General features: G+C 34.2%; 1 protein-coding gene across 1 annotated transcript; it reads left to right on the top strand.

Annotated features, from left to right (window-relative positions):
• The first annotated feature begins 529 nt into the window (after nucleotides 1–529).
• Nucleotides 530–1,690, top strand: LOC109816629 (F-box protein At5g49610). Its single transcript, XM_083067370.1, has one exon. It carries the CDS (start codon nucleotides 530–532, stop codon nucleotides 1,688–1,690), a length of 1,161 nt encoding a protein of 386 aa, XP_082923496.1.
• Nucleotides 1,691–12,544: the final 10,854 nt, after the last annotated feature.

Below are 12,544 nucleotides of genomic sequence, written 5' to 3'. Positions count from 1 at the left end.
TTTTATCTCATAAGAAGTATTATTATTACAATATTTTTTAATAGTAACTCTATCTCACAGTTAGTTAATACTATTATAAACCATATTAATAATTATATTTATTTCATAATTAAGCACATTAATTAGAGAATGTTAATCATTACTCATTAAATAACTAACCCCATTGGCCACCTTTCTGTATTCCATATCTCTGTATCCCTCAAACAACAAATCTGCAAAAACGTGTAAGCTCCCCACTCACTCTCTTTTCTTACCTTTTTGCAATGCACTGCACAGTTAGTTAGAGAAACTCTATTTCATGAACCAAAACAATTAAAAATTAAAACGACTCTTGGTTTTCCATCCCTTATTTCACTCACAAGTTCAACCTCTGTTTTTCCTCTTATGTCAACATTCTCATTGCCATCCAAAGTAAGTCTTCATCTCATTATGTAAAGACGTCGTCGTTTTGTTCCGTGGAATCTGCATTGCTTTTGCTAGTAGTAGCAATCGATTGTTTTGTCGTTGTTGTTGTTATTATTCATAGGAGATGAAGAAGGTTGAAACGCTTCTAAACGGCGACGTTCTGATCGAAATTCTGTCGCGCATTCCGGCGAAGGAGCTGGTGAGTCTGAAGCGCGTGTGCCGGGAGTGGCGGCGCGTGATTTCGAGTCGCTCCTTCGCGAAGGTTCACGTGGGAAGAGCCAGCGGCGGCGAGGTGGCGGCGCTGACGGGGTTCGTTTTCCAGGAGAGGTTCGTGTGGTGCAGTGACGACATCAGGACCGTTAGTTACATCCCATTGGCGACACGTGGGGTGCACCACAGCGTGCTCGATTTTCTCCCGGAAGACGTCGTCGTTTTGGCCTCGTGCAGAGGGTTGGTGTGTTGCCGCAGCTCTTTCCCTTGCGAAAGCCCTGTGGTGTATGTGTGCAACCCTTGTAATAGGGATTGGGTTAAGTTGGATTGGCCTTGGCATGTTTCTCAGTTTGGAAGAAGTAATAACAGAACCATTGCATTGGCATTGGCTTTTGAAATCCACCCTTCTAAGGGTTTCATTGACACATTCAAGTTGGTGAGAGTTGAGAAAGTTGAAGAAGGAGAACGTTACTTCAAATTTGAATTGTACGAGAAAGGATCGTGGAGGGAATCAAGTGAAATATGCAATTGCTACAACAATTTGGTGAAGAATGAGGGTATATACATAAGGGGTGTCTTGCATTGGCTCACTGATGGTGACCGTGTTCTCACTTTTGACGTTGAGAAGGAGTTGGCCTGGCTTGTGCCGGTGCCGGTGCCCGCGGCGGAGTTCACGGCGGTTCCTGAGGCCTGCATTGGGGAATCTGAAGGGAGGTTGCACTATGTGGTGGTGTCGGAGCAGGGGTTTCATGTGTGGTGGCTTGAGGATTACTATGAGGTTAATTGGAGGCTTGTGTATTCCAAGTGTCTTGAGGAGATTGAAGGGGAGTGGCCTCAGTTCTTTATGAATCTCAGGAACCGTGTGTTGGAGAGGGTCAATGGGCCGTGGGTCAATCCTCTGGCCTTCAAAGATGGATTCTTGCTCATGAAGGTGTGTGTGAGTTTGTACTTGTATGATGTTAACAACAACAAGATGGTTCAAGCTTGCTCCATTAAGGATTTGAGGTCACTCTGCATGTTCAATCCTACTGTGCTTCCTTATTCATTGAGCTTGGTCCCGTTAAGTCCTGCTTAAGAATCTGCCCTTTTTTTTTCCCATGGGTTAAGGTATTAGTAATAGCCAAATAGGCAAATTGTTGATATTTCGGTCGAAACATAGTAGGATCGGTTTGGATAGATTTCTGTTGAAGTATTTCTAAGAAGTAAAAGCAGGAAAAAAATTGAAATAATTTTTTTTTTATAAATTAAAATTAGCTTGTACACAAGTTAAAAATAAGATTTTGAAAAAGTTCTTAAGAGCGAACTTCTACAAATTAACTTGTGTATGGACTAATTTTAGTTTATAAACAAATTTATTTCATTTTTTCTTCTTATTTTTATTTTCTTTGAAAAATTTTATCCAGACATATAAGTAATTACTTTTACTTTATGGTTTTTGCTTTAGCAACTTTGATGTATATAGGACTCATGGAGGTGTTTGGAACACTGCTTTTGTTGGACATTGAATTGGATTGAGACATAAAAATGAATTGATTACTTCGTCTTGGAAATGGACGTCTTTGGTTAATAGTGGTAAAAGAGTTTGAATGAAAACAACAAAATGAAGTGGCTCATACCAAGTTCTTGTATGATCATTCATTCTGTAGAATTTGAGGGCTCGAGTGATGTTTTTTGTGTGGTTTTGCACTTGATACACTTGCCTTAATTTGACTCATCTTTTATGGTCTTCAATGCCTTGCAGAACAAGTTAACACTAAGGTCAACAATTGTTATTGATTATCTAGTGTGATTGAAGAAAGAAGATCCATCATTTGACCAAAAATTTTCTCTAGATAGTCAATCAATGAATCTTGCAACCAAATATCTTATTAGGAACATCCAAAATCTGCTATCTGGTTCTGCATGCAAACATTTCATAAATTATAATTTTAGAATGGAAGGTCAAAGGGGGGTTGATGGAAATAAGTGTGTCTAGGCCATTTAAAAGTTACTCGTAACTTAGCAAGTATTGTTAAAGGTTTAAAGGATAAGCAAACAAAAGTTCATACATCATGGTTCAGAAATTTGAATTTTGTCAATCGTTGTTAAATAGTCTCGTCCAAATTCAAGACACACAAGCTTAGGTGAGTTCTTGTGTCAATTATTTATGTTGTGTCGAAATTCAAGACCAAATTAGATTAGGGTTATCAATTACTTATGTTGTTACGATAATTGCCTGGGATGTTAGAATCCAAAGTATAATTGATTCTTGACGTAGGGTAGAGAGTTAATATAATATATGGTGTAGTGAATCAGTACTTTATGTTAAAAAGTGAGTTATTTTAAGTTTAATAAAATTAAGATGAGATTTTTACAATATATTTTTATTTTTGAAATCACCATAGTTCGTGGTAAAAAAAAATTAGACAATAATTTAACCTTTTATATATACTTGCATATGCGGGCATACAAAATTTAGTAATAACGAATAAAATATTTGTGTATTTGTACATATTATTATTTTGACGCATATTTAAAATACATTTTTTGGTGAAATTAAATTGAATTTTTATAGTGTTAATATAATTAGTTTTGTTTTTCAAAATTGTATACATATAAATATGTTATCATCATTCGTTTTAGGGTGTCCATAAACCCTCCAAACATATTCGTTCAAAATCTTAAGATATTAAGGGACAATCTCACTAACCACAATTTTATACATGCCATGAAATGAGATAATCTCAATCTCCCTCTTAGCTTAAATTATGATCTTGAATGCAAACATGCCTCCTAATACTACTCCTCAAGGTCTTAAAATAAGATCTCCTCTGCAAGTTATCTCTAAATATCATAAATGTTAAGCACCCAAAATTGAAGTTTTTGAAACTAACCCCACATACTTACTATTCTAAAATCTAATGGGTTGGGCTTATAGAGTCCAAACTCACCTTAACCCACCAACATATTTCACAACCCACTCACCCCATCTTATTTTATTATATATAAAACAACCTTTATTTATTTTACAAATTCAATTAATAGAATTTATCAAGCCAATAAAATAAACAATAATAACAAAATTTTATAGATGGGGTGAGAAGGGAAAAAAGTTTAATAAGGGGTGTTGGACGCTAAGGGTATATATATATATATATATATATATATATATATATATATATATATATATATATATATATATATATATATATATATATATATATATATGTCTTCACATTAATATGATATTGTTTATTTTGAGCCTAAGATTTGTGACCTTTTTTTTTGTTATCTACTAAAAGTCCTCATACCAATTGAGAGTATGTGTACATAAACTCATGTTCATCCTCTTGTTCTAACAATGTGGGACATTGACTGTATCTTAACAACCATCCCTCAAACGAAGGACCAACCTCCCCTTAAAGTGGAAGCTAAGATTTTAGACCATGAGTAATCCAATGGTGACCCATATAGCTTCGTCATGCTCTAAGTAATTACATCGACACATTTGCTAACTTTCCATGTTAGGAGTAGGAAGATTATCCATGCATGAATCCACTGTCAAAAAAGAATTACTAAGCAAGATACTCTTCCAAACTATCCATGTTAAAAATAGGAAGACTCTCCATACATGGATCTATTATCAAGAAGAATTACTTTCGATACAAGGGATCATATTCCAAATTCACCTGTTAATTCCATTATACTCATCTAGTCAATCATTTAGTCGAAATCACTAGCTTTGATGCCAATTTGTTAGGTTTCACGAAATTCAGACACACACACATACATGTACATGAGCATGATATTGCCCAGTATGGGTCTAAGCCCTTGTAATTTTATTTTTAGTCATCTCACGAAAGACATCATACCAATGGAGACATTGTATGTATATAAATCTATGTTCATTCTTTTATTCCAACATGAGGTGATTATGTACATAAAAACATTAAAAAAGGGATAGGAGGATGATGATAGGGAGGTGAGTTGCAAGAAGGGGGGCGTGGGTGATGGTAATGGGTGAAAGAGAAGATTTTTCATTTCAATTTTTTCAATTCAATATTATCCATTCAATTAGAAATATGTTGGGAAAAAAGTCATTCTCTTTTTCGCATAATAATGATGAAAATACACACAAAAATGTCATAAAATTAAAGAAAGATCACATAATTTATTTGATGTGATTTGGTCCATTCTGCTTACGTCCCGAATTCATTATTTAAAAATATATTAAAAACATGCTCTTAAAAAATATTGCCTTCAAGTTTTGTAGATGAAACTTGAAAACCCTCCTTAGAAGTTTTGTGGGTGAAACTTGGAAACCCTTCCTTCAGAAGCTTTCTAATGAAACTTGACAAAACTTCCTTCATAAGGCCCTTTCTCTCATTTAATACAGTAACCCCCTTTAAAATGTTGAGTGATTTTTCTCATTTCAAGAGTCCCTATTTATGACCTAACATAGAATTTAAATTCATGAGAATTACTTTAATTTCGATTTAAATCATTTTTAAATGATTTATTTGGATAAATCATTCAAATTTAATAAATTTTAAATTCTTAATTTAGATATGGTAATTTGATTTTCACCATAGTTCAAATTGATTTCATATATATATATATATATATATATATATTATTGATATTATAACAATAATTTAATAAAAATTAGTATTAAATATTAATAGTTTTAGAAATTAATATTAAATAATATTTAATAATTAAAAAAATAATTGATATTTTTAAATATTCAATAATTAATAAAAGAAACTAGGAGAGAAAAAAAAGGAAAGAGAGAGAGTAGGCAGAGAAAAGAGTATGACAGATAGAAGAGACAAAAAGAAAACACAAGAGATATGACAAATAAAAGATATATAAGTGAGATAAAAAAAAATATATTAAAAAAATTTTAAATTCTTACTTTTTTAAAGAATTTGAAATTTTACTATTTTAAATTTTTTTTATAAATGCTTAAATTTCAAATTTTTTGAAAATTCTTCATTTAAACAAGATATTTCACCCCAAAATATTTGAAAATATTTTACAAAAATGAATTACTATTTTAAAATTTCCATTCAAAATATTTTTTAATTTTAAATAAAATTTTAAAAACAAATAATATCTTTATATATCTAAAAAGTATTTAAAAAATTTATGATTAAAAATTTAAATTATTTTCTCAATAAAATATAATATCAAACAATGAATAATTTTAATTTTTCAGTTGAATCTCAATCATTCAATTAAAAGTTGTACTATCCGTACCGCTATGCCGAGCTCGAGCTCGGCATCACAGCGCGGAGTGACCTCGGACACGTGCTAGGCGACATCGGCTCGCTATCCAATTAGGTCATAAACTGATCTCGGGCCCAAGGCCCAACAAAACCCTAATTCACACCAAGGTACGTGCATTACTTATACGAGACTCATATTCACACAAACCCTACTTTTTAGCATCGGAGTCTCTTTTGCAGGTACCACCCCCATCTTGGAACACCAAGCGTACCAGTGAAGGAGGCTCACCAATCTTACTCGGCGGATCACCTCTACAGCAGATCTCTGGTAAGAACATTTGGCGCCCACCGTGGGACCGATCAAGACAGCTCTTATCGGCCACGTTATGGTTTTCACCAGAAGCCATAGCAGACGCGCAACAGACGACCTAGATCACACCACTAACATGGATAATGAAGCAGCATTGAGACGACTGATCGAGCAGGTCGAGCAGATGCGGCAGCAACACGCCGTAGATCTACAAAGTATGCGTGCAAGCACAAAACTGACTTAGCCACGATGCGTACCGCTAATAAGGCTGACCTAGCGGCGCTACGCGCCGAGAACGAGCGTATTCGCGCTCAACTCCCTCGGCGTCCCTCTGATCAACCCCCTCAACAAAGAAACCTGCATGAGGAAGAAGGGCACTCGATTTCTCAACCGCCAACAGCGCCTAGGGCACCAACCCCCAGGCCTGCCACACATCGGTCTCACATACCGACCAACAGGTCGGCACATGACGTAAGCAACGCTCCTACCCACGTCACGAGAAATTAGGCGACCTTCCGCCTTCATCCTTTTGTGGACGGCATCATGGAAACACCTCTCCCTTTCAGGTGGAAGCATCTCCACATCGACCGTTACGACGACACCACAAATCCGGACGAGCACATCGATCTGTATACCACACAGGTAAATCTTTACACTAATGATGATGTTATCCTGTGTAGGGTTTTTTCGACCTCGCTCAAAGGGGCCGCGCTCAACTGGTACACCCAGCTACCTGCCGAGTCAATTGATAGCTTCGGCACCCTGGTTAGACGGTTCACAGCACAGTATGCGACGAGCCGACCTCATCACATAACATCAACTGCCCTGGCCAGTCTCAAACAGAGTGACGACGAGCCACTTCGGACGTTCATGGAACGATTCGCCGCCATCTCGGTAAAGATCCAAAATCTGAATCCCGAGGTCGCACTACACTCCATGCTCATGGCGTTGAAGTCAGGACCTTTCATCGACAGCCTTTGCCGACGACCCCCTCCGGACATGGACGAGCTCCGAGCTCGCACTGCTGGGTACATCCAGATGGAGGAGCATGCCGAGTTCCGCAAGGCAATTTGCGACAAACCACAAGGAAAGCAAGACCAAGGTCAGGCCACGAACATTTAAAGTTGGCGACCTTGTTTGGCGATTACGGGGAGAAGCAAGAAAAGATCCCTCCAAAGGAAAATTTGGAACTTGGAATTCCACCCACCTCAAATTTTATTTCTCTTAACTTGTAAATTCAGGTGATGTACTTTTTTTCCTCCTCAGCCTTTTTTCCCACTAAAGAAAAGGGTTTTTGGCCAAGGAAGGTTTTAACGAGGCACACCTCAGAAATAAATCAACAAAGCAACTCCATTCCCATACATTTTCGGTATTGGCACATTAACCATGACGACTTGCCAAGGTCGAGTTCGAACCTTGATGTTAAAGTCGGGTTCGAACCTTCAAATAGAAATTATGTTGCCAAGGTCGAATCTGAACCTTGATGCCAAGGTCGAGTTCGAACCTTGAGATCACATTTTGTTAACCAAGGTCAAATCCGAACCTTGATGCCAAGGTCGAGTTCGAACCTTGAGATCACATTTTCTTAACCAAGGTCGAATCCGAACCTTGATGCCAAGGTCGAGTTCGAACCTTGAGATCACATTTTCTTAACCAAGGTCGAGTTCGAACCTTGATATGCCAAGGTCGAGTCCGAACCTTGAGATCACATTTTCTTAACCAAGGTCGAGTTCGAACCTTGATATGCCAAGGTCGAGTCCGAACCTTGAGATCACATTTTCTTAACCAAGGTCGAGTTCGAACCTTGATATGCCAAGGTCGAGTCTGAACCTTGAGATCACATTTTCTTAACCAAGGTTGAGTTCGAACCTTGATATGCCAAGGTCGAGTCCGAACCTTGAGATCACATCTACTTAACAAGGTCGAATTTGAACCTTCAAACAACAAATTTGGGAACTCCTCAGAAGCCCCTTTGCTCTTACATCACTCGGTGCTTGGGGGGCAAGTGTACTGGTCAGCCGAGTTGCCGACTTGTCCCTCACCAATTTGCTGACTCGGTCAAAGGTTTACCAACCTAACCAAGTAGTAAGCTCATTATTGCCGAGCTCCTCAGCCCGACCATGAAACATGGACATCGGAACACCACATCGGCCCAAAGAGGCCACATCATCAAACAAATAAAATACAATCTTGTCACCGCGCCGCCCATGCGTTATGGGAACGAGGTGACGGTTATGACACATGGCGTCATGACAAATAGGTGTACGCGAAAAGTCACGACCCCTTGTCAAGCTCGGTCTTAACTCCTCGACCTACGGTCTTCGGAGCTCGGGGGGCTAGTGTACTATCCGTACCGCTATGCCGAGCTCGAGCTCGGCATCACAGCGCGGGGTGACCTCGGACACGCGCTAGGCGACATCAGCTCGCTATCCAATTAGGTCATAAACTGATCTCGGGCCCAAGACCTAACAAAATCCTAATTCACACCAAGGTACGTGCATTACTTATACGAGACTCATATTCACACAAACCCTAACTTTTAGCATCGGAGTCACTTTTGCAGGTACCACCCCCATCTTGGAATACCAAACGTACCAGTAAAAGAGGCTCACCAATCTTACTCGGCGAATCACAACAGATCTCCGGTAAGAACAAAAATATTATATATATTTTTTACTTCAAAAAACATAATATCAAATAATGAATAATTTTAATTTAGTCAATTCAACTAATATATATATCAATTGGTATTTATTATAGTATTAATGTGACATTTTTCTCTCGTGCGCGTTAAATGTTATCTTTAACTCCCTTTCAATTCTTTTTCACCGATTCATGTCATTGATAAATGTTTTATTAATCAATAAATATTTATCAGGTCAGCGAACGGTAATTGTCTGAACGTCAACGTTGCTCGATGAATATAAATATACATTTATATTTTTATTTTCATTGTTTTTTTAACCAAACTAACAAAGAAAAGACACCTCATGTTTTCATAAAAAAAAATAATGTTTCTAAAATAAAAATGTAGGTAATTATTATATTTGTAAAAAATAATTATATTTTAAATATCTTTTTCTTATTTTATCTTTAAATATAAATTAACTAGTATTTTAATTTGTATAATAAACAGACTAAATATTTATTATATATAACTAAAATGTATAATAAATTATATATAAATAATATTATGTTTGAATATATAAATCATAATTAAAATTGAGAAAGTTTCTAACTATATTCTTAAAATTTTTACTAATTATTATATCGCTAAATTTTTTTTAATTAAATAAATATTTTTGTCAATTTAAACATACAAATTATTTTTTAAAATTATAACAAATAATTTATATAATAATACAATATTTTTTATTGATAATTTATTTTTAAAATATTAAAATTTAATTTATAAATAATTATGTAAATAAAAATTAAATTATATAAGATGTTAAAAATTATAAAAACTCTTTCGTTGAAGAAAAGTCTCTAAAAACCCTTTCGTGTAAGATTGAGATTCATGCTTAATATATAACAATTAAAATATTTTAGCTTGTGCAATGCACATATTAAATATTTATTATATGCAACTAAGATTTATAATAATTATATATAAATAATATTATATTTGAATATATAAATAATAATTAAAATTTATATAAATAGATATTTTTAAACATATAAATTATATTTTAAATTTACAATAGACAATTTATACTGTAATATAATATTTTTTAAAATAATTTATTTAAAAATATTAAAATTTAATTCATAAATAATTATGAAAAATAAAAAATCGAATTAGATAATATGTTAGAAAAATCACTAAAAACCCTCTCGTTGAAGAAAAGTATCTAAAAATTCTTTTATGCAACATAGAAATTCATGTTTAATATATAAGGGTTGATGGTAAAATATAATTTAAAGAAATAGTTGTCTTTAGAAAAGTGAATTTCCAAAAGAAGTACTCTTTTTATATATTGTTATAGATACCTCTCCATCTTTAAATCACTAGCTAAGATCAATGTAGCGATTGAATATATAGATAATGACTTAAGTTCAATCTTTATTATTGTCATTGTATTATTTCTTATTATTAATAATAATAATAATAATAATAATAATAATAATAATAATAATAATAATAATAATAATAATAATAATAAAATTTCTCCTTATCTCTTTTTTCTATTATCATTGTATTGTCATATTTTTCATTTTTTTTTCTCTTTCCTTTCCATTATATCTATCTGTTTCCTAATCTAATCTATCTCATTTTTAGGTGGATCAATTAGTCCTCTAGTTATTTCATATGTTCAACTTCAAATTAGGAATGTAAAAAAATATTTTTAAAATTATAAATTATTATTTAAATATACAGAATTATTCAATGCTATTTATATTAAATCTTATAACTTCAGATACTACAATTATTATCATTTTATAATATCAAATATTAATATTGACAACTTTTGTTTATTTCAAGAATAAAAAAAGGGAACATTTTAGTGTTAGAAAAATAAATTTTTTGATACTAATAATTTTATGAACAATTTTGTATATTATTCTACTTTTTTCATGAGAATAAAATAAGACATATTTTTACACATATACAACAATAAAATAAACTAGATGAATTTTAGAAGAAGAAAAATAATCTAAATAAAAGTCTAAATTTAATTTTAGTCATTTTAGTTGGAAAGACTATCAACTTATGTTGCCGCAAGTGGTGAGAGACTCACGTCACTTAATCAAGTGATTATAATTCAAATCTTAATTCTTACGAATGGAAAAAAAGTGTTGGAATAAATTTCTTAAGTTAAATAGAAATTTTTCATTGATCAATATTAAGGACTGTTTTGTCATATTACAGAGTTAAGGTTAGTAACACATTCCTGTATCGATTGACGTTGATCAAAGGTTGCAGTGGAATAGCCTTTTAGTGTAATGATCTTCCTCATTCACATCACTAGATTCCTCGATGGGACCTAATATTCCTCTTCTAATGTAGAGACAGATAGACGTGTGTTTCTGATTTGGTATATTGGGAACCATGACCATCTTTTATGATTTAAAATTTTTTAGGGTTCCTATTAACCCTTAAAGAGCCAAATCTAGTTTGCACTTATTTTGACCCATATTAGTTTTACTATTGGCAATCTAAAGACTCACTAAAATTAGATCGTTTTTATTGAGCTCAACTAAATGTAAATAACTAATATAAATACTACAAATAATATATGTAACCCACATTAATTATTAGAAATAAAATTTATAACAAAAAGCTCAAGCTAGAAGGGGATGCACATCTATTTGGTGTCTGTCAAGTCCCTAAAAGAGATTATCCTCGTATTCAATGAGGAATATTCCTTGGCAATGAACCAAAACAAAGTTGAAATGATTTTCGGTAGAAGTCAAAATCCAACTTATTCATTTAAATCATTAATTTTAATAATTAAAAAATTAAAAATATTTTTAGTAAAAATATTTTATTATTATTAATATATTTAAATTATGATTATCATTAAGAAAAAAATATTGCTTTTATTAATTTCTTAAATGTTACCTTTATAATAATTATTTATAGAATTTTTTAACTTCAAGTATTAAAACATCTAGTATTTATTATCAAGATGTTGGTCCAAATAGTATTAAACTCAATTCTCTTAAGCAAGATTTTTAAGTTTGAATCTTATGTTTGAAAGGAACGTCCTTAAGAGAAATCCTGCTAAAGTTGGCCAATTAGGTTCTTTGACGAAGATTTTTAGTCATTGACAAAGTTGATGGATACTTCAAACTAGAGTTGTCAAAGTAGGCTCAGCCCAGTGAGCCAACCCGGCCCACCACAGGTTCGAGCCGAGTTGAGTCGAAAAAAATTAAAAATTTTAGTACGGGCCAATTTTGAACCCGGCTCACCTAGGTTGAACCCGTGCTGAGCTAGGCTGACCCATCAACCTATAATAAAAAATAGTTATTGGGCCAATGTAGCCCATTAGGGTTTCAATTTGAAGACCCTCATACCCTTTCACTCTCACACCCTCAAACCCTCTCACACAGTCACATCGCACCGCACCAGCCACTATAGCTTCCACCACATCGCACCATAAGCCACCGCACCGCATAGCTGCCACCGCACCACACCATAAGTCATCGCGCGCACTGCGAGCTGCGAGTCGCCGGACACATTGTGAGCCACCGCGAGCCACCGCACGCACCGTGAGCCATCACGCGCATTACGAGCCACTGCAAGCCACCGTGCGCAAATCAGACAAGTATATTCTGCATCATTATGAGTTGTCCTGTGACATACAATTTGGTTTGTTTTCAGTCGATCTGTTTTTGAGATATACTTGGATGGGATGTGTTTTGGAATTCCGTAGGGTAACCTAAGTATGATTTTTAATTGAAT

Source organism: Cajanus cajan, chromosome 11, assembly GCF_000230855.2.
Source record: "Cajanus cajan strain Asha chromosome 11, NIPB_CcT2T_4, whole genome shotgun sequence".
In the NCBI taxonomy this organism is placed as follows: Eukaryota; Viridiplantae; Streptophyta; class Magnoliopsida; order Fabales; family Fabaceae; genus Cajanus; species Cajanus cajan.
The sequence above is the reverse complement of the archived record's forward strand: the minus strand, read 5'-3'. Positions and strand labels throughout refer to the sequence as shown.